This window comes from Crotalus tigris, unplaced genomic scaffold (assembly GCF_016545835.1).
Source record: "Crotalus tigris isolate CLP2741 ecotype Arizona unplaced genomic scaffold, ASM1654583v1 scf7180000019004.2909048, whole genome shotgun sequence".
NCBI classification, from domain to species: domain Eukaryota; kingdom Metazoa; phylum Chordata; class Lepidosauria; order Squamata; family Viperidae; genus Crotalus; species Crotalus tigris.
The window spans coordinates 1,666,085-1,691,036 of NW_024097319.1; the positions used below are offsets into that span (position 1 = coordinate 1,666,085).

General features: G+C 34.8%; 1 protein-coding gene across 8 annotated transcripts in view; it reads left to right on the forward strand.

The window, feature by feature from the left end:
* Positions 1 to 24,952, forward strand: part of CFAP54 (cilia and flagella associated protein 54) — a 186,702-nt gene that overhangs the window by 37,920 nt on the left and 123,830 nt on the right. For 4 of the 8 annotated variants that reach the window (XR_005558519.1, XM_039358159.1, XM_039358161.1 and 1 more), the window contains exons 17-30: positions 875 to 1,003; positions 1,758 to 1,905; positions 3,978 to 4,052; positions 4,132 to 4,253; positions 5,008 to 5,178; positions 6,156 to 6,281; positions 6,709 to 6,894; positions 7,665 to 7,807; positions 8,587 to 8,734; positions 10,794 to 10,949; positions 11,788 to 11,910; positions 15,492 to 15,626; positions 16,262 to 16,361; positions 17,019 to 17,102. Coding sequence is in view for 7 of the 8 variants with exons in the window: in XM_039358159.1 (XP_039214093.1) it covers positions 875 to 1,003; positions 1,758 to 1,905; positions 3,978 to 4,052; positions 4,132 to 4,253; positions 5,008 to 5,178; positions 6,156 to 6,281; positions 6,709 to 6,894; positions 7,665 to 7,807; positions 8,587 to 8,734; positions 10,794 to 10,949; positions 11,788 to 11,910; positions 15,492 to 15,626; positions 16,262 to 16,361; positions 17,019 to 17,102 (1,846 nt within the window). In the remaining variant the exon portion in view is untranslated. The remainder of the gene's footprint in view (positions 1 to 874; positions 1,004 to 1,757; positions 1,906 to 3,977; positions 4,053 to 4,131; positions 4,254 to 5,007; positions 5,179 to 6,155; positions 6,282 to 6,708; positions 6,895 to 7,664; positions 7,808 to 8,586; positions 8,735 to 10,793; positions 10,950 to 11,787; positions 11,911 to 15,491; positions 15,627 to 16,261; positions 16,362 to 17,018; positions 17,103 to 24,952) is intronic. The other 4 variants (XM_039358160.1, XM_039358163.1, XM_039358164.1 and 1 more) reach the window with 4 other exon arrangements.

Genomic DNA, 24,952 nt, shown 5'->3' on the forward strand with positions numbered 1-24,952 from the left:
ATATCATCCCATGCCTGTCACCTCTTGAATTTGTTGCCCCATTCCAAGCCTTGAGACGGGATCCTCTGTCTCCTACCTGGCCTCCCTTTCCTGGGCTGGTGACCCTGTTCCTCACCAGCCATCCCCATACTTCAATCTATCAATGCAAAGTGTGAGGGTGAAACTCTGGCAGCGACACTTAAATAATAGCTCTCAGGACCAACCAGAGCCCTCACACTCTATACCCCCTCATTCCTACAATGTGCCTTTCTTAGTAACTGGTCTCTCCCACTGACCAGCTGGGGGAGGCCCCCATGCATACAAACCCTCTACCCCAGTGGTGGCGAACCTATGGCACGTGTGCCATAGGCAGCACTCAGAGCCCTCTCTGTGGGCACGCGTGCCATGCCCCGGAGATGGTTAGGGACTGGCCCCCGCCGCTCTGGCCCCGTCCAGCCAGTCTGCCATGACCACCATGGCCACGCCCACCCGGCAGTCGGCAATAAATAAGTGGGTTTTGGGTTGCAGTTTGGGCACTGGGTCTCTAAAAGGTTCTCCATCACTGCTCTACCCTGGCTCTCACTCTTTTTTAAAAGTTATGTGCCCCTGTCCAAGAAGAAATTATGTCATTAAGTCTTTTAAGCATATTGATTTACCTTGAGGTAAATTTTAACCAACTCAACTGTACTTAATATAGTAGTGCTCTCAGAATGTAATTCTCTTGCTTAAGACTTACAGTTTCACAATTTCCCAAAATTAACAACTAGAAATAATAGATATTATTTTATTTCTCTTGGTTTCCTCTGTAGTTCTTAAAACAAAATCTTAGAAGCTAAAATCAGTTGCCTTTCCCTCACTTTTGTTTTTATTAATCAAATGTATGGATATATTTCAGCAACCTCCCCGAGAACAATTATTTTTGGCTTCTGAGTATATTGACAGAGCAATTATAGCAATTAATCGAGCTCATGTACTAACAGTTTTACCTGATGGAACATCAGTGCTTGATAATTATTGTAAAAAGGTAAGCCATTCAAAGCAATAGATCTCTGCAGATTAGCAATAAATTTAACTGTTTCTGGAGCAATTGTCCACATATTACTTATAGTTTTGGGCAGCATGGTCAGATGGACACTTTTTTCCTAACCTTATCCGAAAGACAAAACCTTGATCAGCTGGTGAAACACAAATTTATGTTTGGAGAAAAAAGAGTAAGCACTTGAAGAAACTAATTAAATATGGGTTAGCTCTACTTGCTTTGGGATTGTGTGGTAGCCAGTAGCATAGGAAATGTACTGCAAGTGGAAGAAACAATGAATTCAATTAAATAGCAACATATCCTAAAAACTAATTTCCCCTAGTTAGTGAAGAAGCTGAAAATAAGTTGGATATTTCATCAAGACAACAATTAAGAATAAAAAAAAAATTAAGAATAAACCTCAAATTGAAACTTCAGGTTTTTTTTTAATCTAACCCTTCTAATTATTCTTGGAACAGTATATTAAATGAAACATAGGGTATTTAATTATGATGATTATTAATAACATTTCTGATTTAGAAAATATTTTTTTCTGTAGTCTTTTGTGGGAGTTTCCCCCCTAAACTTTATGATTTGTTTTTATTTATACCTGTGATTTGTGTTATACTAATTATTACTCTTTATTTTTAGTTGTTTTAATAGAACTAGTAAAATATTCCACAAGAAAGCTGAATAGCCCTTTTGAAAAAATGCTTCCTAAAACATATAAAGATGAATTGGTAAATTTTTTTTCAATCAGATGACTGCAGAAGAGCAAGTTTTGAATAAAACTTCCTCATCTGATAATGAGAGATCACCAATAGGAAACAATTTTATTATGGATCTACACATTGAACTCATTCAGGCTCAGCACCGAATAGCAATTAAACTACTTAATGGAACCCAAGGTAAAGTAAAGTGATATAAATACTTTTTGGTAACTACATTTCATACTGGAGGACCATTCCAATTTTATTATGTGTCACAAAGATGAAAATATAACTTTTAAAAAGTGTAGTATTTATTTATGATGCTTTTTATTATTTATGTATAGATCCAGATTATTTTTTTTATTATGGTATTCTCAATGAATGGTATTTATGTATTTCCAGGATAAAGTTGTAAAAAACGATATTTTTCTACCTAGGTAAATTTTTGCTTTACTTATTCCACATATTACGCCCTTGCAAATGTGGCATTGCTTAGTGTTTACAAGTCTGAAATTAATTATATTGCCTTTTTTTCTTTTATAAAGATACTTCTATTCTTTTTATATATAAATCCAGCTGAATAATGGAGACTCATCACTTTTTTTCTGACTGTATGTAATCAAAATGCCCATCTTGTTCAACTATAGCCTTTTGTATTAAAAAAATTATGTGATCAGTGACCAGAATTGGATTAGAGAGTACCCTCAGAGTTGAGGAAGTGGCCAGATATTTCTAGGTTAGGAAAGATGTTGATGCTGTATGAAGAACAAGTTGAGTCTTCAATGGAAGGGAAGACTGCCTAGCAAAGGGGAAAAAATAGCCGACAAGGTACACTGGAGTACGTACTCCAGTGAAACAGCAGGCTTACCTTTATTTGTGTCCAGAAGTCTGCCATTACGAGGGATCCTACAATTATTTGGCGTATATTAGACAACCAATCCATCAGGGTAGTAGTGTGACTGTTTTAAGAAAACTAGGACAGAGATGCAGATAGACCTGGACCAGATACCACCAAGCATGGATCCAGATTATTTATGAGTTTTGGATTCAACTTCTTCTCCTTTCTTGAGTAAGAATAAAATACAGTAGTAAATACAAACCAGAGTAAGTACTGAAAAAGAAGTATAAAATGCATTTGAAAAAAGAAAGAAAAAAGGAGTTTTTATGGCCAGCTAAACCATGCTATCTACCATTTAAGGTATCATGTTTATGTCATGTAATTGTTATTATAGCAAACTATAGTTTACTGTGCTTTGCAGTATATAAGTTAGCTCTAGAACATTCATCCAATCCTTTTTTTTAAAAAAGAGACAATGTTTCACTATTATCAATTCATCTCAGGTCATTGAAGTTTTGTGATAATAATGTTTAAATGGAACTAAGACAAATACAGTACATCAAGAGTAAAGGGAGCCTATTTTGCAGTTCTTATGAAAGAACTCTATACAACCTAAGCATTTATTTGACATTTTAGCAGACTTCATTCCTTCATTAATTTAGGTTTATAGTTTGAGAAGCAGCAGACATTTGGTACCTATTCTCAGATTGGAATAATCAAAATATAAAGTTCAAAACCTTTTCTGTCTCTGAGTTAAAAAAATAATTTCTATATTGGATTATCTATTGATATTAGACATTATTTTAAAAAGCATTTTGAATAATTTGCTAGATCTGTTTTGAGTGCATATAAAAGAAACTGAATTTGAAATCTGTGGCTTCTACTTGTAAGAAGAATCAGAAAGGATATATTCCAAAACCTAGGAAAAAGCAACACAATAAAAGTATACAGGTAATCCTCGGTTAACAACTGCAATTGGAGCAGAATTTCCAATATGATCATAAAGCTTAAGCACGGCAGTTCCAGCACTTCCCGTTTGTTGTTATTAAGCAAATTACAGCAAATTGTTAAGTGAGGACATCATGGGGTCACCATTTATGACTTTCTGGCTTCCTCATTGACTTTGCTTGAGGAAGCTGGCAAAAAAAGGTTGCAAATTGTGATCATGAGGCAGCAGGATGTTACAGTGTTGTAATAGTGAGCTAGGCCCTGAGTGCTCAGGTTGCAGTTACATGACCGCAGAGAGACTGATGACTGGGATTTCAAAAACCAGTCATAAGTACCATTTGTTCAGTACAATCACAAGATCAAATGTTTGCTGAATCAATGGTTGTTAAGCAAGGATCACTTGTACAATTGTTACGTCTTCTGTGTTTCTATATCATTATAGAGCATATAGTATGTATACACACACATTTCTGCTTTTTTTTAGATAGTCAAAGTGATAACAAAAATCCAAAGACCAAGAGTCTTGCAAGGAATGTAAGCCAGTTAAAATGTCTAACAGGTATGTACTTGTAAAATAGCCAACAGAATTAAACTTTATATGAAGAAATTTTATTAACTTTCAAAATTTGTTTTTACAGAATTGGAGATAATAGAGAAAATAAAAAAGAATAAATTATCCAAAGCTCTCTACTTGATGCAGAAAGCTACATTGATGCTTCCAGAAGGATTAGCTTGTTCTTCTGCAAATCAGCTTCTGGAGGTATAGAAATTATATTGATAATCTATGTAAATTTGATGTGTTATTTATATTTTTCATTCATATGATTGTGTATTGGAACAGTATTTTATGAATTGTAGATTCTATACAACTCAACATTCCTGAAAATTGTCATAGCAATTCTTTTAATAACAGATATGACTTAAGGATTTTCTGTATCAAAAAACAATATAGAAGTACTTTTAAAAGTAAAATAAAAATAACCTACAAATCTAGTACTTTCTTTATAAAGGCACTTAAAAATAATTAGGGCCATTTAAGGGACGAAATTGTACCTTAAGCCTTGTAGGTCTGCAGGTTACCCATTTGGAAATTCTGAAACCCCTTGCAAGCTAACCACAGGGGGACATGTGCACTGTTTTCTAATACTTTCAAAAATACAGGCAGAAATTCAGTGTTATAAATTAAAAATCATAAATAAGTAAGGTATTAAAAGAGAAGGAACCAAACCGTATATGGAAAGAAAGAACAAGATTTTAGTTCTAGGAAACTGAATGAAATTCTGCATTCATTAATACATTCTAAATCTTACAAAAAAATAAAACGAAAAGCACAGCAATGGATTAGAAGGTGTTGTCTTTCAGAAATGTAAATAACTGATCATTTGAAAAATAATCTAATAATTCTAATACTATCTACTAAACTGTCCTTGGTTTTAACTGTGTGATTCTTTTATACTTTGCATATGAAAAAATTGTAAATGAAATAATACTTGGGATTTGTCCTTAAATTCTAGGAAGCATTTACTCTGATTCAGAAAACTGAAATTGAACAAAATGCATTAAATACCACTTTATTAAATCACACAAATAGCACGAAAAGCAAAGTTCCCCCACCTCCGATACTACTTTTTAGGACAAATTGTTCCATGGCATTTAAGCCAGCACCATTTGCTTCAGATGTAAAGGTAATTTTTTTTGGGGGGGGGGAAGGAACATCCTTGTGATTTAGAAAAAAACATGTCCTAATTATATAGAGAAATATTTTGAATGCTGTATACAAAATATTTGTTAGAATTTTAATTTACACTATAAGGCTTCATCCAATATTGAAACATTTTACATTTGCTATTTACTGATGTTTTTTGTTCTCATTAGGTATTAAAAGAGGAACATTATTGCTCACATATTGTATGTTGCTATTTTTTACATCTTTTCAATAAAAACCCAAAATGTAAACTACATGCCACTAGATGGTAGAATGTAATCATTTTTCAATGTTCTTTCAGGAGGATTTTAAAAATTGCTTATATATGAAAATGCAGCAATTTTTGGAAAATGAATATATTTTGACTGGAGCAGTAAAGTATTAAATTATAAAAAAATCACATTTTTGTGGTTCAATTTGTCTTGCAAAATTTATTATAATTAAAATGAATGTGTGGTTTTGGACAATTATAATTTCATTCGGCATAGCTTTACATTTAAGCTTAAGTATCTGAACAAGCCCACTTTGAGAGAATGAGAAGTACAACTTAGCACTTGAGAAGGATAGGCTGGGGGGGGGGCAGCTGCTCTCCAAGTTCTGTGCTGCACCATTGGTCCAAGTCCTGCCATTTTGTTGTCTGAGCAGAGAGCATGGAAGATCTGCAGTGGTTAGGAAGCAGTTTCCAGACCTAGCTATTTTAATATCTCTGAGGGGTGAAGGTAGGAATAGAGCCACCTAATAGCCTGTCTTGTAGAGCCACTTTATTGTTTGCTCAGGAATTGTTAAGCTACTGCCCAGATTCCATTATGCTGTGTGTGAATAAGGTAAGAGCCACATAAAACGAGCTGGAGGAACACACATGATCCATGAACTGTGAGTCTGAAACCATTAATTAACACATGCAGAATTTTAGCTGTAGAACTAAAAACAGTTCTGTATTTGTTTTTGTGTTTTAAGGTTTTTTGGTATAGCATTTTTGGATGTGTAGCAGAAGGAAGCAATCCAAAAGCTCGATTAAACAATTATAGTCTCAAGAACACAGCAGAAGCGGTAATGTCTTTAACGACGATGGTGCTAATTTGTGTGGGTTTTCTTCAAAGCTATTGCTAGGCACGAGCAGTGTTTTGAGAATCTTTAAAAAATCATGTGATGTGAAAATGGACTTTTATATAAATGAGGCCATTTAAAATTCATTTTCTCCTCACTTAGTGACAGAGGTTCCAGTCTCAATTCTGGCTGCAAATTGAGGGCTAATTGAGTAGTGTCAGCTTAATTATATAATAGTAGAGAATAAAAATTTTAAAATGGGGAAAAAAGGATGCCCATCAAAAGTATGGATGTTTACCTTGGTTTTAGCTTTAAAACATTTGAGAGTGGGGCTGTTTTGAGGCTTTTGTCAGAGGAATAGCATAAAGCATAATAAATATAAAACCTTGGTATTAATATTATTTTGATATTAATTGGCATAGTTTTTCTTATTTTTATCTTAAATACATTTTTTTATTATCAGATACCAGCTGATGAAACTTGTGTCTTAGAAGTACAAGGTTTAGAAGCCAATCAGAATTACATATTTGCAGTTGCAGCCTATGACTCAGATGGAAAAATTATCGGTGATAGCATTGGAGAAACAACTAAACCAATTCTTGCATATCCTCCTCTATCTGTTGCTACTGTCCGAACATACCTGATTCAGGTAGCATATAATACTTTTGCTTTGATAATTCCAGTTCTTTTGTAATCTGACTCTCTATTTCAGGATACATATCCTTTAAAAACAAGATTTTTTTTCCCCTAAAGTAAAATATTTCTAAATCTTTTTCCTTAGTAATTCAGTTTGATTTTTACTATTAAGGAAAGAATACTATTTATTTTAGTATTTTTGTGGTCCTAATTTAATGCAAATCCAGTATTTTTAATATTTTTAAAATATTGTTGCAAGTTTTTATATGAAGTACAAATTTATTTTTTTGCATTATCCTGAATTGCAATTACCCATCCCTTAAAAATTTCTAGGAAAAATTTTCAGCAGCCAATTCTGCTGAACATTCTTTCCATTGCTTTGTCTCTAGCTTATATCTTTCATTGTATTCTTCCCTCCTGGCCAGAGATTTAGTTTGTGAGATATCCCTACCATCCCTGATTTCTTCAATTTCTTCAAGTTTACAGTAACCTATGATTTGTGACTTCATTTCATTTAATTCCATCACCGCATTTTGCCTCCATTCCAATAGATTCCACTGTAAGACATACAAAATAGATTATGAACCTATCCATCTTGCTTCCTTATGTCACTAGAATTCCTCTTTTGTTTTAAGGAACCTTGTGTGGTGTGTTTGCTTCAGTTTGTATAAAGCTAAGAATCTAATTATAACTTTATTGATGCTTTCATCATTTTTACTGAATATGTATTATAATTTCAAATGAGCATAGAAAAGGTATTTCAAAATATGACTATATTTTTAGTCTGCTTTTCAGATTGAAAACTATGCATTATGCAAAAAAACATTTCAGCCACTCTGGGATTATTTTGTCTCAGTGCCTTGTGCGCCTGTTACTGATGTCACCATAGTTTCTGTAAGCAACACTTTGTCTGTACCGCAGAACAGGTAACTAACTGAGCTGTTTTTCAAATTATTCAGTTTATATGATCATTGTTGATAGTGAATACTGTCTCACTTTTAAACAGTTTGACAAGTGTTTCTAAATAATTTAGAAAGAATTATCAAAACATAGGGTTTTAAAAACAAATGTATTTTAATAATAACAAATTTCTTCAGTGTTTATGTTTTGAAAAATGTAGTTTTTTGGGAAATACTGTTTCTGTAAAACAAGTAAGTTAAGATTAATAAAACTGACGAAAACTATATAATCAAACCATGTGTTGTCATTATTTCACAACTTGAGTATAGCAGCATGTACCACATTTAATATGACAACATTGATCAATACAGTTGCATAAGCAGTAGCCACCATCAGTTGTCATTGTTGTCATCATCATCATCATCTTTTATAGTGGCAATTTAGAAGATTTGCCAGTTATAATAGAGTTAGAATTGTCTTTCATTTTAAGGTATTGCTTCTATTCTATTCTATTCTATTCTATTCTATTCTATTCTATTCTATTCTATTCTATTCTATTCTATTCTATTCTATTCTATTCTATTCTACTCTACTCTACTCTACTCTACTCTACTCTACTCTACTCTACTCTACTCTATTCTGTCAATTATTCAATTTCCATAGTTGCCCAACTCAACCAAGTAACTCTGGGCAGCTTACATTTCTAAAATTATAAAACAATTAAAACAATTTAAAAACATTAAAACAATAACAGTATCCACAAAATAAATATTATGTTTTTTATTTGTTGTTTTTCTTTTTGTAGACTAAATTTTGAAGCTCTGCCACAGGCATCTCCAAATCTCTTATATATGTTTCTGAGGAGTATTTTTATCATTAGTGACATTAGTATCAATGAAGGAGATCTCTTCTGTGATTCTATTTGTTTCAATGAGCTTAAGTATAAAAGACAAGTATGTGCTATTTAGCATTAATATTTTTGGTGTTATCTTATTTTTCTTGCTCTTAATATTCTTATCACAAGTAAAATTCATCTATAGAATTATATGTTATAATATCTTACAATTCATATCTAATTTTTCATTATTGAAAGGATACATTAATGAAAAATACTGTTTTTAATACTATTTCATAGAAATAATTTTGAGCTTTGAAGCTATGAAGTTGCTAGGTTTGTACTTAATTAGCCCCACCCAAATGGTTTTGAGTGATTCTATATGCTCGTGACAATGTTTAGATACGTTCTGTAGTCAACTGAGCAGAAGTGAGCCAGCTTAGTTTTATGCATTGTATGGAAGTGAATGTAAAGGAGGATGGAGCTAATCGTCAAGACTAGTTAGATAAAACATATACTTAGCCATGGTGAGGAAGAGGGTGCTTCCTCTTCCTTAGAAAGCTAAGCCTGTTCTGATTCTCTGTTATAAGAGGGTACACAGGGAAACTGTCTGGCTTTCAAAAGTCTATCATTATACTCTACAACAATAGAGTTCTAATAGTCATTGTGGTGTCTCTTTTCTGACCTGATCTACTTTGAAGACTGATTTTGAAGGGGAGAACTGCTAGTGACAATAGTAATATATAACCCTCTACATTATAGGCATGATGCCTACCTGTATCTATTGCGTGGATGCAGAAATACCACTGTAAGAGCAAAATTCTTACTAGTTAGGCTTTAATTTATATTAAGTGCAGACTTTTTTACGGTCATGTTCTTATATGTGAACAGATGCAAATTAGTTGTGTTTCAGTTTTCTTATAACCGAATGAACACATTTGCAGAACATACCATTCAGTTTCAGCCTTATGCTCTCACTTTTCCAATAAGTATTTCTCTGTTGGATAGATTATATTCTAAATTTTCTAAGGCTTAATTGTAGGGGTATGTAGCCATTTCAGATTCAAAGCAAATGAATTCAGAATGACCAGTTTTGTAAAATGTGTTTTTAAAATCATTTTAGAAACATTCTGAGTTTAAAACAACTCTTGTTTTGAATACCAAATACTCTTTTTTTATTGTTGAAGCACTTCTAAAATCACTGAGACTACTGATTTTGTACTGAAAGCAGGTGTTTGAACTTTCAGCATAATACTTTCAAATCTGAAATTCTTTGAACTAAAAATGAATTCCATATTATTGATTATTTATATTCTGCACCTCAATAGATGAAATTGTTTGAACCTGCAAGAGCTTTAATTCTAGTTTCCCTAATAACTCAAAACTAGGATATCAACAGGAAGGTTAAAAAAAAGCAAGATGGCAGTTCTGACTGCATAATTAAAGCTCCCCCCTTTTTATGGCATATCTAAAAAGAGATGTCTTCAACTGCATAGTCATGGCCATCATCTTAACTTTTTTGACCCTTTCTGTGGACATTCCTGCCTCTAAACAATAATTTGAAAAAAAGCAGGAAAGAAGAAGTGATTAAATATTCAAATTCATTCCTGTCCTTATAGACCTTATGCCCTAAATTTAATGACTAATATAATAGAGAGGAAGTATGAATTTATTTGGTCAAATAACCATCTGCAAATGTTAAAAAAAGATCTACCATTTATTCTTATTCATCTCTTTCCTTTTTTATTTTTAACAACAGTTTTATTTAATGCACATATTAGTGTATTTGTTTTGAGTTTAGAACTGCATCGTAATAGTTGAAGAACTGTGGCATCTGAATGATAATTGTGTTCTGATCTGCAAACGAATGTCATTTTTATATTTAAATGTTTGCCCATTTCATGAAAAAAGGGGCAGAAGTTAAAATGATGGTATTTTCTTCCACTCATTCATTAGTCATTGTGCAGACTGTGCATTAAAACTTTCCAAAGTGCAGTTTTGTTGTGATACTGCATTTTAATCAGCTGCTACCATAAAATCTGCATTTTAAAATGTTATAAAACCCATCAGAAGTATATAAAAATGAGGGACCCAAAATATGCTGCTTCAGATGGCAAAAGTATTTTTCATATTTCTGTTTTGTAACAATAATACGTAGATGAAAATTTTCTTTCTAGGTTGCCAGAATAGATGAATGTGGGCGAATGCTGGTGGCAGTTGAACTTAGTAATTGGCTAAATGATGTTCACTATGCTCTGCAGTCAGTTGTTAATTGTTACGGTCTTGTAGCTCCCCTGATCTATCACAAGATTCCCTCCAAACCTGTCATTCAGGTAAGAGTTTTTCTTAAAATACAAGTATATATAATGTTTAGTTCAATACTCTAATAAAAAAATAAGTAAGAGTAAAATAGTTGACACAAATGGTTGAAAAAGTACATTATATTTCTGGGTCAAAACCAAGCAAGAATTGAGACACATGAAGAGTATGGGAACTTGATATGACTAGAACATTTCTGGGAGGGGCAGACATTTTTGTCTTTCCTGGGGCCACTTCTAACAGTGGAAAAGACTAGTTGTTTCTATTTTAAGGAGTTGAAGGAACAGATTTGAGTTCATTTTTTTATTGTTAGGTTGTATAAAAGTTATGCTGAAATATAAATATAAGATATAAAACAAACAGAAAGAAAAGGTGATAGTAATAAATTACACAATTGAAACTTGCCATTTTTGTCCATCGGATAGTGCAGTCCTAGGGAAGGGAATCCTAGAGTTCCAAAACAGGCTGGGAAGCCACAAAAATAGAATTAGATTCTATGAATTATGAGGACTGTTGTATGACTGCATTGAAGTCCTGGGGGTATGTTTGGGACCATATTGATTCAAAGAAAGCTGCATAAAGATCTGATAAAGTGAGTTCTTTTATTGAGAATCGCAGAAGATGCTAGATTTTCAGAGAATAAGTCATCACACAAAATGGATAGATAGCATGCTAACATGGAGGTTCCATTTTTAATAGGAAATTAAGGTGACATGAATTACCTAAGTTTATTTTGTATTAAAACTGAACTGTAGAAGTTTAAATGCTTACATTTACAGTACAAGGATTCATTTTTAGTTATTTATACATGTAATATTCTGTAATGGTACACATTTCTTACTGTGTTTTCAGATCATTATTAAGTATCTCGTGGTTCTTCAAGAAATTCCAATTATTATATTCCAAAGAAAATCAACAGGATGCTTTGATAGTATTCAGCACATGATAGCTTGTTCTTGCTTTTTCACAGCAAAGGTATTTATTGTTTTTAAAATAGTATATTATTTACATAGTTTAAAATAGTTGAACTTTGTAATTAAAGTATATGAACAATAAAAGAGAAGTCTTTTTCAACTTTGGGCACCCCCAAGGACACGTCCTTGTTCTTTTCTTTGCAACATTATGGGAATGGTTTGCTATTGTGTTCCAGGATATATTTTTTTTAACTTTCCAATGTCATTTACAACAGATTTCTGATGTCCTGACATCTAAGAATAACTGACATAATTGATTTTATCAAGATCAGTCAAAATTAATTACCACTGCATATTGTGACATACTTACTTATTTGACTTACATACTGCCAATTTTAATAAATTGGTTCACAGCGGTTTACAGCAAAAACATAAAAGATCCACTGTAAGGAACAGTAAAACATCTCTAGGAATGGGATTCAAACAAATGTAACATTAGAACATACATAGTATGTTTAAAATATTTTAAAATTTTAAAAAACTAAAAAGTTAACAACAATAGAGCTGATTGCATAAGTACACTATGGAAGATCCATATAGAAGAGGTTTATTTAATTTTTTTCTTGAATTTTGTCAGGGAGTTGGTAAATCTTATATCAATAGGAAAGCTGATCCATATGTTTGGCACTACAATAGAAAAGCATTGACTTCTGAGAATAGTTCTCCATCCCTCTTGGTAATGGAGTATCAGTATCTGTTTCTCCCAAGAAGGCTGAAGTATGTTGTTCTGGAAATATTTAGATGCCAAGCCATGAAACACTTTTTAGGTTAAAACCAGCACTTTAAACTGTACCTGGAAACTATTTAGGAACCAGTGTAAGGTCTGAAGTATCAGTATCATATGTTGCTAATGGCAAGGTGTAATACGGTATGCCAGGGTCAATCCAGTACCTTCTTCTGAGATACTTCATTTCCGAGATAACCTGTACCCATAGGTAAACAGTGACTGGGAAATTAGATATCCTTGCTGCTGCCATCACCCATTTGTTATAGTCTTTCCCACCACACTTTTGAGGAAGCCAGGAGATGATTGAAGGGGAAATCCACATCCCACTCTAAGTTTGGTTAAACTATAGGAAGGGAAACCAAATAAACGTTTTGAGATATGACACCTTAGTCTAGCTATAAAACAATTGATCCACTTCAGGATTCAAAAAATCAACTTTATTAAAGGTAACAAGATAAGATTCCACACTCATACACAATAAAAAAGAGGTAAATCCTAATGCAATCGTCCAGTGAGTTAATTAGGAAAAGGCTTTCTGGGCATGGCCTTCATCTGCTACTTTATCAGGAGCTATGAGTCCAAGGTAATCCCAAAGTCACAAATCACATCTTTCAAAGGTAATAGTTCTCTGTCACGAAACAACACTGTATGCATGACATAGTCCCATCAAGTATAAATAGTAACTCTGTCTTGCTAGGGTTTATTTGTTCTGCCCCATCCAGACAATTTCAGGCTCCAGATACTGGGAAACATCATCTCCAATCCAACCCAGAGTGGCTATACTAAGCTACACAGATAGTTCTCAATATATGACCACAACTGGGCCCGGAATCATGGTCATTGAATGAAATGTTCATTAAGCAAGATGCCGCATGACCACATTGCACAATAACTACAATCCCAGTTCTCTCAGTTGTAGTCATTAAGCAGAGTGCTGGAAAGAGCCCAGGCCTCCCACCAAACCCTCTCTCTTTTTCTTTCCTCTCTCTTCTATCTCTCTTTCCTCTTTCTCTCTCTTTCCTCCCTCTTTCTTTTTCCTCTCTTTTCCTGTTTCTCTCTCTTTCCTCTCTCTCTTTCTCTCCTCTCTTTCTCTTTCTTTTTCTCTTTCTCTTTCTCTTTCCTCTCTCTCTCTTCTCTCTCTCTTTCCTCTTTCTCTTTCTCTTTCCTCCCTTTCTCTTTCTCTCTTTCCTCTCTTTTCCTCTGTTTCTCTCTCTTTCCTCTCTCTGTTTCTCTCTCTTACAGCAGCATCGTTGGGGGTCCCCGCCGCCCCTGGACCGGCCTCTGCCGCGTCCTCAGCTGAACGGGCGGGGAGGGGGAGCAGGACGGGAGGCAGCGGCTCTGGTAGCGGCATGGCAGCATCGGCGTGGTTCCTCGCCGCTGCCCCTGGCCCGGCCACCGCTGGGACTCCGCGCTGCCCAGCCTCGTCCTCTGTCCATCGATGGAGCCGTGGTGGGGGCTGGTGTCGCGTGGCCCCTGCCAGCCTGGTTGCTGCACCCCAGGCACCCCTCTTACCCCAGCGCCCACACTAGCCCCCTTGGGGGCAGCAGGAGGAAGAAGGGGAGGAGGAAGAGGAGCGCAAGGAAGCCGCCGCCAGTGCCGGGTCCCAGGAGGCGGCTCTTCTCTCCCTTTGCTGTATATCCTTCCTTCCTGGCAGCCTGGACTCTGGCGCACCTTCCTGGCTAGCGGGTCCAATGATCTGGCTGGCTGGGGATTGCAGGGGCTGGTCTCCCTTGGACCATGGCTTGCGGGAGGGCTGGCATGCTCAGCGGAGCCTCCATCGGGCTGCTCTCAGCAGGGATCCTGGGGCTTCCCCGGGTGGCTCCAAGGCTATGAGACCCTGGCCGCGCTTCTCCCAAGGGTTGGGGCACTTGGGCACAGGGCCAATCAGGAGCCCTGCAGGAGGTAAGTCTGCCTGAGAGAGAGAAAGAGAGAAAGGAAGCGAAAGTGCCTCTCTGTCTCTCTCTCTCTCTTTGCAAATGGCAGAGGAGGCCATGCAGAGACGGATGTGGAGCGGTGTCTCGGTTCCTAAGACCATTGGAAATATGTGTTTTCCGATGGTCTTAGGCGACCCCTGTGAAAGGGTCATTCAACCTCCAAAGGGGTTGCGACTCACAGGTTGAGAACCGCTGCCCTACAGCCTTGGGTTCTCTCCCTGTTCCACTGGGGAGAATGTGAGAAATCCCTTGGCATGCTGCATGAGTGGACTTCAAGTTGGCAAAACTGCTAGCAAGCTACAGTATATCATTCGGAGCTTACTGTGTTATGGCAACAAGCCATTAATAAGAAAGAATAAGATCTCATTGCTGAATAAGATCAAAATGGAAGGAAAACATTTTCACAAGGCTTGAGTGGATAGAAGCTAAGCGCTCAGTGTTAAAATACCGTATAATCCGGCGTATAGGGCGACCCAGCATATAAGATGACCTCCTAGTTCGACGCCAGGTCGCAAGACGATCGACGCTGAGTCGCAAGACCATCGACATCGAGTTGAATGCCTAGAAAGTCGTCTTATACGCTGGAAACTACCTTATTTCCGACGTATAAGATGACTCGGCGTATAAGACGATCCCGAGTTCGGAGGCTGTTTCGACACTCTCAAAAGTCGTCTTATACGTCGGAATATACGGTAGCACCCATCTGATTATGTTTGGATATGCTGGGAAGGGAGAAACTGTAAGTAGAAACGTTTTTGGGTTCTTCTTGTAGCAGTAATTCTCCTGATCACTATCCCCATGAATCCCTGTTTACAGCTTCTTTGGATCTAAGGTTATTTTATAAGTTGGCACAAGATTTTGATTTTTTTAATTAAAAAACTTGTGAATATTGTATAGAATTATATAATATATATTTAATAGATACTGCGCTTATGGAAAGAATATGAATTAGCAATAGTTATTATTAACTATGGAAAAAAGTTGTTGGATTGCTCACAAGCACCCTCACAAGTGGCTATAACTGGAGAAGGAACAGATGACATACTAGAAGAAGAGGTAACTGCTCTTATTCTTCATTTTCTCTTTCTTTTTATATGATTTATGATATATGTAGATAGAAATAAAAATTAAGTCTTAAAGGAGTTAACAAAACTCAAATGGTTATCCATTGCCTCTACTTGTGGAGGGGGATGAGAAATGAATGAGATTAGTATGCAGATTGAACAGGACTAGAATGGTAGTTTATATAGAATAAATAGAACCCCAGCATAGCAATAATTTATATATATATGAATGGAAGTAAGAGTATGACATATTCATAGGTTTATGTTTCCAGAATAAATGGCATAGATTTATGTTTATTAATCCCACTTTTGAGGGCTAGGTTTATTTATTTATTTTTATCCTGCCTTTTTTTTAAATAAATAACTCAAGACGACAAATATATCTAATATACTTTCTCCTCCAATTTTCCCACAACAACCCTGCTTGGCTTAAAACTTGGTGCACCATTGATTTCATTATCATATGGTCTGGAATTCAAATGAAATACAAATTGGTGTTCTGAAATTAGATTAAAGTGAACTAGAAATATTTACTGTGTTGTTTATTACAGAGCTGCTGATGTATTTGCCTTAATTCTTTAGCTAGCTATATGCTATATAAAATGGTGAATTAATGTATTATTATAGATTCCTTCTAAAAGGCAGAGAGCACAAATGGGTATAGTTGGAAAAGTTAACGAGAATTTAGAAGTTCTGGAAAACATGCTTCTGAGACTGATAAAAGCAGGTATATTTTTAATATGTATATCTTGGTCCTAATTCCACTGTTACCATTAAGATAATCATATATTTAAATATGTTAAGCATGTTAAGCATTTCATCACATATCCTAAATAAGTTAGGTATACTTACACTTTTTAAAATATAGAGTTTAAAATCTGTCAATCTGCAAAACTGTTTTTTTCTATATATCCTGCATGTAACATTTTTAGTTACAATCATTTCTGCTGTTTTCAAAGAAACTTACTTCGTATTTACATAACAAAATAACCTAAATATCCTGATTCTATTTAAGTACTTTATAAACTTTAGTATACTAACTAGACAATCCAAGCCCTGTTGAGTCATCATTCAGAGATATTTCATTACTGAAACAGAGAAACAGAATGACCATGGTCAAACAAAAAAGCAGTGGGAGTGGGAGTGACTTCCAACTTCTGCTGGCTTTCCCATTAAGTTTCCTTATGGGAAGTTGGCAGGGAACTTCAAAAATTCCTCTTCCTATTTTAAAAAATTGAAGAAAAAAAAGAACAAATGTATATCATAAGTGAAAAGTAAAAAATTAACAAAATGAGAAAAAATAATATAAGTGATGCTACTTTTTGATGAAAGGTATCTAGTAAACTGCTACTGTGTTGAATTTAGTCTAATCTGTTCTGTCTAGGACAAGAGCTTACAGGAGAAGAAGATCCTTTATTCTTGTATCCAGTAGTTTCAAATTGGCAATCAAAGACTGCTTATAAGGAAGGTAATTATTTTACAAATGTATTATTAGCTATCATATTAGGTTTTTTTCCCACTATACACGTACAAATTAGAAAATGCAGTGAATATAAATTTAAGTAGAAACCTATGTGTCTTTTCTTTTTTTTTTATTGAAAATTTTTAAAAGTTTTACAAATATACAACCAAAAAAAAATCAACCCTCACCCCATCCCTCCCAAGCCCACCCCTCCCTCCCCCCTCCCCGAACTTCCCAGAACTGAATATAGGCTTATCTAAAATTTTAAAATATCTAAACAAATTTTACATCTTATAATAATAAAATATATATAAACATTAATAAAAAAAATACTTAAAAAAGAAAAAAGAAAGAAAGGGAAGAGAGAGAGAAAGAGAAAGAAAAGAAAAAAAAAGATAAAAAAGAAAAAACAAGAAACGGAAAAAGAAAAGAAAAAACAATCTATACAAATTATAAGAAAACTAAATGATATTTTTCCATATCCAAATTATATTGTATAAAATTTATCCATTTTTCCCATACGACAAAAAATTTCTCTTGAGATTGCTCCTTTAAGAAAGCCGAAATCTTTGCCATTTCCGCCAAATAAGAAACTTTATAAAACCACTCTTGCAAAGTAGGCAAAGAATCCTTCTTCCAATATTGTCCAACTAACAGCCTAGCGGCTGTAATCAAATTTAACATCAGTATAACTTCCTTAGCATCACAGTCAGTAATAATACCTAATAAAAATAATTGCGGGGTAAATTTTACCCTCCTTCTAAAAATTCTTTGAATATTCCACCATATCTTAATCCAAAAGGCTTTTATATTTTTACACGACCACCAAATATGAAAATAAGTAGCATCCAAACAACCACATCTCCAACATTTAGGCTGTAGATCAGGGTACATAATGGACATTTTCTTTGGATCAAGGTGCCATCTATAAAACATTTTATAAAAATTCTCTCTTAAGTTCTGTGCTTGTGTGAATTTAACATTCCTCACCCAAATGAGTTCCCAAGTATCCAGTGAAATTGATTCACCGATATTTTGTGCCCATTTAATCATACAATCTTTAATTAATTCAAATTCTGAGTCCATTTCCACTAAAACCCCATAAACCCTCTTAATATGGGTTGGTCTTTGATGCCTTACTTGTTTGATGAGATTTTCATCTTCTCTAAGCCATCCCATATTACAATCCGTCTTCCATCTATCCACTATTTGTCTATATTGAAACCATGAATAAGTAAAATTTTCATGTGTTAAATCTTCCAAAGATTTTAACTGCCAATTTTGACCATCCCATCTAAGTAGTTGTATATAAGAAACCGTATCCATCTTGACTCCTTTCTTTATTCCCTCTATTGCATGCCAAGGTATGGCCCATAATGGTATTTTAAAATCACTTCTATAATATTTCCTCCACACCCTAAGCAAAGAAATTCTTATAATATGAGATTTAAAAACCCGGTCCATTTTTTTATTAAAAATTAAATAGGCATGCCATCCAAAAAGTAAATCCCAGCCTTCCAAATGGAGTATTTCTACATTTGTTAAATTCACCCAATCACTAATCAATGTTAGTACCACCGCATCATAATACAATTTCAAATTTGGTACCTTGAGTCCACCTCTCTCACGGAAATCTTGCATAATTTTAAGTTTGACCCTTGGTTTCTTCCCTGCCCAAATAAATTTGTTAATACCTTTCTGCCATTCATTTAAGTTAAGTTCATTCTTTAAAATAGGTAACATTTGAAACAAAAAAAGAAACTTTGGCAGAACATTCATTTTAATAACTGAAATTCTACCCATAAGAGATAACTGTAAATTATTCCAATTCATTAAATCCTTCTGTACCCCAATCCACAACTTTTCATAATTATTTTTATACAGTTTTGCATTAGAAGCAGATAGTGTAACCCCCAAATATTTTACCTTGTCAACAACTTCAAAATCTGTTAAATTGACCAAAGTCTGTTTATCACAATTGGTCATATTTTTTGGTAATATTTTGGTCTTATTATTATTAGTTTTAAAACCCGAGACACACCCATATTGCTGAATCAGTTGTAATAATTTAACTACCGAATAAGTAGGTTGATACAAAGTAACAACCAAGTCATCTGCAAAAGCTCTTAACTTATATTCTTTTTTATTAATTTCTATTCCTTTTATTTCTTGAGACTCCCGAATTTTAATCAACAAAATTTCCAATGTTAAGACAAACAATAACGGAGATAATGGGCATCCCTGTCTTGTACCTTTTTCTATTGTGAAAACCTCTGATAAACCCCCATTTACAATAAGTTGAGCAGTCTGTTTTTGATATATATTAGATAAAACTTGTAATGTATTTTGTCCAAAATTCATCTCCTTAATTAAACATAACATAAACTGCCAATTCAACTGGTCAAAGGCTTTTTCAGCATCCAAAAATATCAGCCCTGCAGGGACTTGGTTGTTTTTATCTAGATATTCTAATAAATTAATAATTTGTCTAACATTATTTTTCATATACCTTCCAGTTATAAAACCCGATTGGTCCTTATGTATAAGCTACTGCCAAACCCCCATGAACCTATTGGCTATAATTTTTGCAAAAATTTTATAATCCACATTTAAAAGAGATATGGGCCTATAGTTCTTAGGCAAGGTGAGATCTTGGTCCTCTTTTGGAATCAAAGATATAAAAGCATTACGCCATGACGGAGGGATCTCTAAGCCCTGTAATATATTATTAAAAAGCTCACATAACGGTTGGGTCATCTCTTCTACTAAAGTTTTATAATAAATAGACGTCAAACCATCCGTACCCGGCGCCTTGCCTGATTTCAATTGCTTAATAGCTGTCACAACTTCCTCATTGGTAATTACACTATTAATCTCTTTTTTCTGATCTTCTGTTAATTTAGGAAAATTAGCTTTACTTAAATAATTGTTTATATCTGTAGTTTGTACATTAGTACTCTTATATAATTTTTGATAATAATCTAAAAAAGATTTCTTTATCAATTCTTTCTGATAAACCAATTTACCATTATAATTTATTTTATCTATAATTCTCTGTCTCTGTTTCTTTCTTAACTGATAAGCCAACCATCTCCCTGGTTTGTTAGCATTACAAAATGTATTTTGTTTCATGAACAATAAGTTGGTTGCAGCTTGATCAGCCATCAACATATTAAATTGTGTTTTTAACAATTCTATAGCTCCTTTAACCTTTTCATCTAAAGGATTTGAAATTAAAAGTTTCTCTTTTAATTTAATCTCATCTTCTAATTCTTTACGTTTCTGAGTCTGCTTCTGTCTATGAAAATTGTTCATATTTATCAAAATCCCACGCATAAAGGCTTTACTTGCATCCCATCCCATTGACATTGATGTTCCCTTATTCATATTTAAAACAAAATATTCCTTTAAACATTCCTTTAGTTTTTGAACATTTTTTTCTTGTTTAAATAAATTCTCATTCAACCTCCAGGATCTCCTCTCTTCTTTCTCAGCGACCAATTCCATCCAGACTGGACTATGATCTGTCAATGTCCTAGGAAAGATTTTAATATTCTTCACCCTGTTATATAAATCTATTGTAATCAAAAAAAGGTCAATCCTTGAAAAGGATTTGTGTCTATCTGAAAAAAAGATAAAATCTCTTTCCTCTTGATTACGTTCACGCCAATAGTCTCTCAGTTCCCAATCTTCTTTCAATTCAAAAAAGGCTTTAGGTAGTTTAGCCTGTTTGAAAAAAATAGAAAAACCTTTTTTGTCCTTTTGTGTATCTAAAACACCATTCCAGTCTCCCATTAATATCACGGACCTATAGTCCAACAGAGTTATTTTCTGATGTAACAACTTATAAAATTGTTCCTGTTGCTGGTTTGGTGCATACAATCCCACAATAAGTATTTTCTTACCATATAAACCAAGTTCAACCATAACATATCTTCCTTGTGGATCTGATTCTACCAAACAAGCTAGTAAATTTTGCTTAACATAAATTACCACACCCCCTTTTTTCCCAGGGGCAGGAGATATAAAATGAGATCCCAAACGAAGGTTAGCTAAGTATTTTTGATCTTTAAGTAAAATATGAGTTTCCTGCAAACAAATAATGTCATTGTTGTGTTGCTTTAAATAATGAAAAATTTTCTTCCTCTTCTGGGGAATGTTTAAACCGTTAACATTCCAGGTCAGGAACTTTGCCATCTCCCTCAACCAGGAGCCTGGAGAAGATTCCCTCAAGATCTGCTACTGAAGAATGTGTTGCAGAACTTTTGGGTCTTGCTCCTCCCACCGGCATTGAAACAAACTGATGAGCAGATTCTTTAGCTTCTTTCTTCTGTTGCTCCTTTTCCTTACGTTTATATGCTGCACGGGTCATTCTCTGTTCTTTAACCTCTGCTTGACGCATCCATTCCACCTGCCCAGCAGCCATCAAGCCTGATCCCTCAGACTGCTGTTCCTCCTCTTTATCACTCAAGGCTTTCTGAATAAATGAAGATGAGCCTGCACCCAGGACCATGTTATAAAATTCTTTAGCTTTAGCAACTGTGTTAAGTCTATAACGTGTCCCCGCATGGCTCAAAACAATACCCATCGGAATCTCCCATCTAAATGAAATCAATCTTGCTTTAAGTTCATTTGCTAAAAAAGCAAAATCTTTTCTGCTTCTTAAGATTTTGGATGGGATTTCCTTTAAAATAATAATATCTTGAGCAGCAATCTGGAATCTTTTGTTATAAAAAGCTTGTAAAATCTGATTACGCAGAGACTTCTTAGCAAAGTAGATCACCACATCTCTAGGCAAATTCTTCTGTTTCGCAATCCAAGAATTAACTCTGTAGATTTTTTCCACTTCTCCACGTAATTCATCTTTGTCTATATTCAGAACAACAGCCAAATCATTAATCACCATTTCCATCAGATCTTGATTCTTACCTTCTTTAAGGCCTCTGATTCTCAAAGCATGTTCCATCTGTCTATACTGAAACATAAGGATATCATCTTGTGAGGTTTCCACTTTTTTTTCCATATCTTGAAATTTATAATCCAAAAATTCTACTTTTTCTTCAACTTCTTCCACTCTGGAGTCCAGCTTCACAACCACAGAAGCCAATCCAGATAAAGCTGAGACTATGTCTTCCCTCAAAATAGTATTATTCTGTACAAAAAGCTCCTTCATTTCCTTCTTCAATTCTTCCTTAGTTTCAGATTTGCTCTGTTCCAGAAGTTGCTTCACTTCCTCCCTAAATTGAGACACAGCCTTTCCCATTATATCCTTTAAATCTTGTGCAGATGTGCCTGATGGGGGAGGAGAAGGTGGAGATATAACCTTAGGTTGTTGCACCGGTGGTGTTACTTTAAGTTGTTGTTGAACAGTTGCAGTAACAGGAGAAGAAATCACCTTAGAAGCTATAGAAGCTGGTTGTCTCTTTGAAGCCATTTTAAAGTATCTTTCTTTCTTCTTAAAAAAGGGAAAAAAAGTACTTAAATCCTTACAAATAAAAAGACCAGGAAAAATACAATAAAAATAAAAACTCCCAAGGCAGTTTAAAAGAAGAAAAAAGACTTAAGAAAAAAAACAATGTTAAGCATACAGTTCAATCAGTCTGTCTTTTCTTTCCCGAGATAGGAAAAAAAAAACTTTCAAAACGCCATTTTACTTTCACTCTCACTTTCCGCCCAAAGAAAAGAAAGTGAAAAAAAAATCAGCTTATACTAAAAAGAAAAAATTAAAGAAAATAAATCTCTAACTCTAAGTAAAATCCTTTAAACAGTTCTGTCCGCTTTAAAGGTCCCTCACCAAGCAGCTTTGAGTGCGGAGATGGTAGCGGTGTTTTGCTTTGCTTCCGAAGAAGCAAAGACAGCTGAGAGGCGGAGAAGGCAATGAACTCCGAGGGAGCACTCTTTCTACCCCCCTAAAAAAAATCCAGGGAAGGTTAAGAGGTTCTACCTCTATTCATGCAATCTCTACCCCTTCCCTTCGCCCGGGAAGGGGATTTCAAGCCGCGAGCCAGCTGATGAACGCTGTGCTCCGCGGATCTGACACGGTCTCAGAAGGACGGCTACAAAGTAGCCGCCATCATCGCCGCTTTAACCACCGGAAGTCTCCCTATGTGTCTTTTAAATAGTTTTCTTTTTAAGAAAATCCCTCTTTGTAAATATTTTGTTTTTGGTACATTAGTTGTCTGACTAAATTGGAGCATACTTTGTAGGAGTCTATATTTTATGAGGGAAGCAAGGTTTTTTTTAATGCCAGAAGATAAAGATATTGCATTCCCATGCCTCTAGTCCCGTGGTGGCGAACCTATGGCACGGGTGCCAGAGGCTGCACTCGGAGCCCTCTCTGTGGGCACACGTGCCGTTGCCCCAGCCTCGCTTCCCCCCCGCAGCCTTCCTGATATACTAATTTCAGTGCATCTTTATCACTGTCCTTCAGATATTCTTCCAAAGCCATTTTTTCTTCTTCAACCATCTGATGTACTTGCAGCATTCCACGCCCATCTATTTGCCTTGGTAGGTAGACCCTGTTAATGTCACTGCGTGGATGAAGGTCATGATTCATTGTCATTATTTTTCTGGTCTTCCTATCCATTGCTTTTAGTTCTGCTTGAGTCCAGTCCACTATTCCAGCTGTATATCTAATGACTGGAATTGCCTAGGTGTTGATTGCCTTCATGGTATTTCCTCCATTGTGTTTGGACTTTAAATCTTCTTCATTCTCTTGATATATTCACTTCCAATCTTTTTTTTTTTTTAGAATTTTAAAAAGTGTTTTATTTATAGTACAATATTAAAAAAAGAAACTACATTCCAGTTTGAACATTTCTATCAAATTATTTCTCTTAAATTCAATTCTTTATCTCTATAAATATATATACACTTTTTATACAATACTAAATACATTTTCTCTATTTGCTAACCTAAGAATATATATATTTTCATCTTATTGCTAATCTATAAACCCAACAATCCTCCTCGATTCTCACCAATGGTACAATTTATCCCAGATTTCAAAATATTCTGATCCGTTTTTATTTTTCAATTCCATCGTAAGCCTATCCATTTCAGCACAAGATAGTATTTTATGCAGTATCTCTTCATCTGTGGGAGTTTTCTTTGTTCTTCCATTTTTGTGCAAAAGCCAGTCTAACAGCAGTCAAGATGTGCAACATCAACTAGACTATTCCCTTATCATATTTATCTGTGGTTATACCCAATAAAAAGAGTTCAGGTTTTAGCTCTATTTCCAACATTAATATTTCTTTCAACCATTTTCTTATCCTATTCCAATAATCACGGGCTTTAGGACATTCCCATCACATGTGATAATAGGTCCCTATTGCTATTTTACATTTCCCAAAAAAAAAAAAAAAAAGAGAAGGAAAGTTTAATCACTTCCAATCTTTTTCTTGACTTCGGTGTGCTTGATGTTGTCAGCTTGAAGGATACCCAAGTATTTGTAGTAATCTTCCTCATCCAGAATCGTAATGTTATTTTCATGGGGCATCTTGATTCCTTCAGTTTTCACTATTTTTTCTTGTTTGATAGTAAGAGTGGTACATTTGTCCAAGCCAAACTCCATTGCAATATCTTGGCTTTATATATACTATAATACACACACACACACACACACACACACACACACACACACACACACACACTATATAGTACCAATAGCAGAGGCGCCTTGGGTGCAATCCCAAAACAACTGGAGCACCACTTGAACACCATTGGCATTGACAAATTTGCTATTAATCATTTGCAAAAGGCGGTCTTACTAGGAACTGCTTCCATCCTGCGACAATATCTGTAATACCATCAAACATCCACATCTGCCTATCCCAGGTCCTGGGGTAAGGACT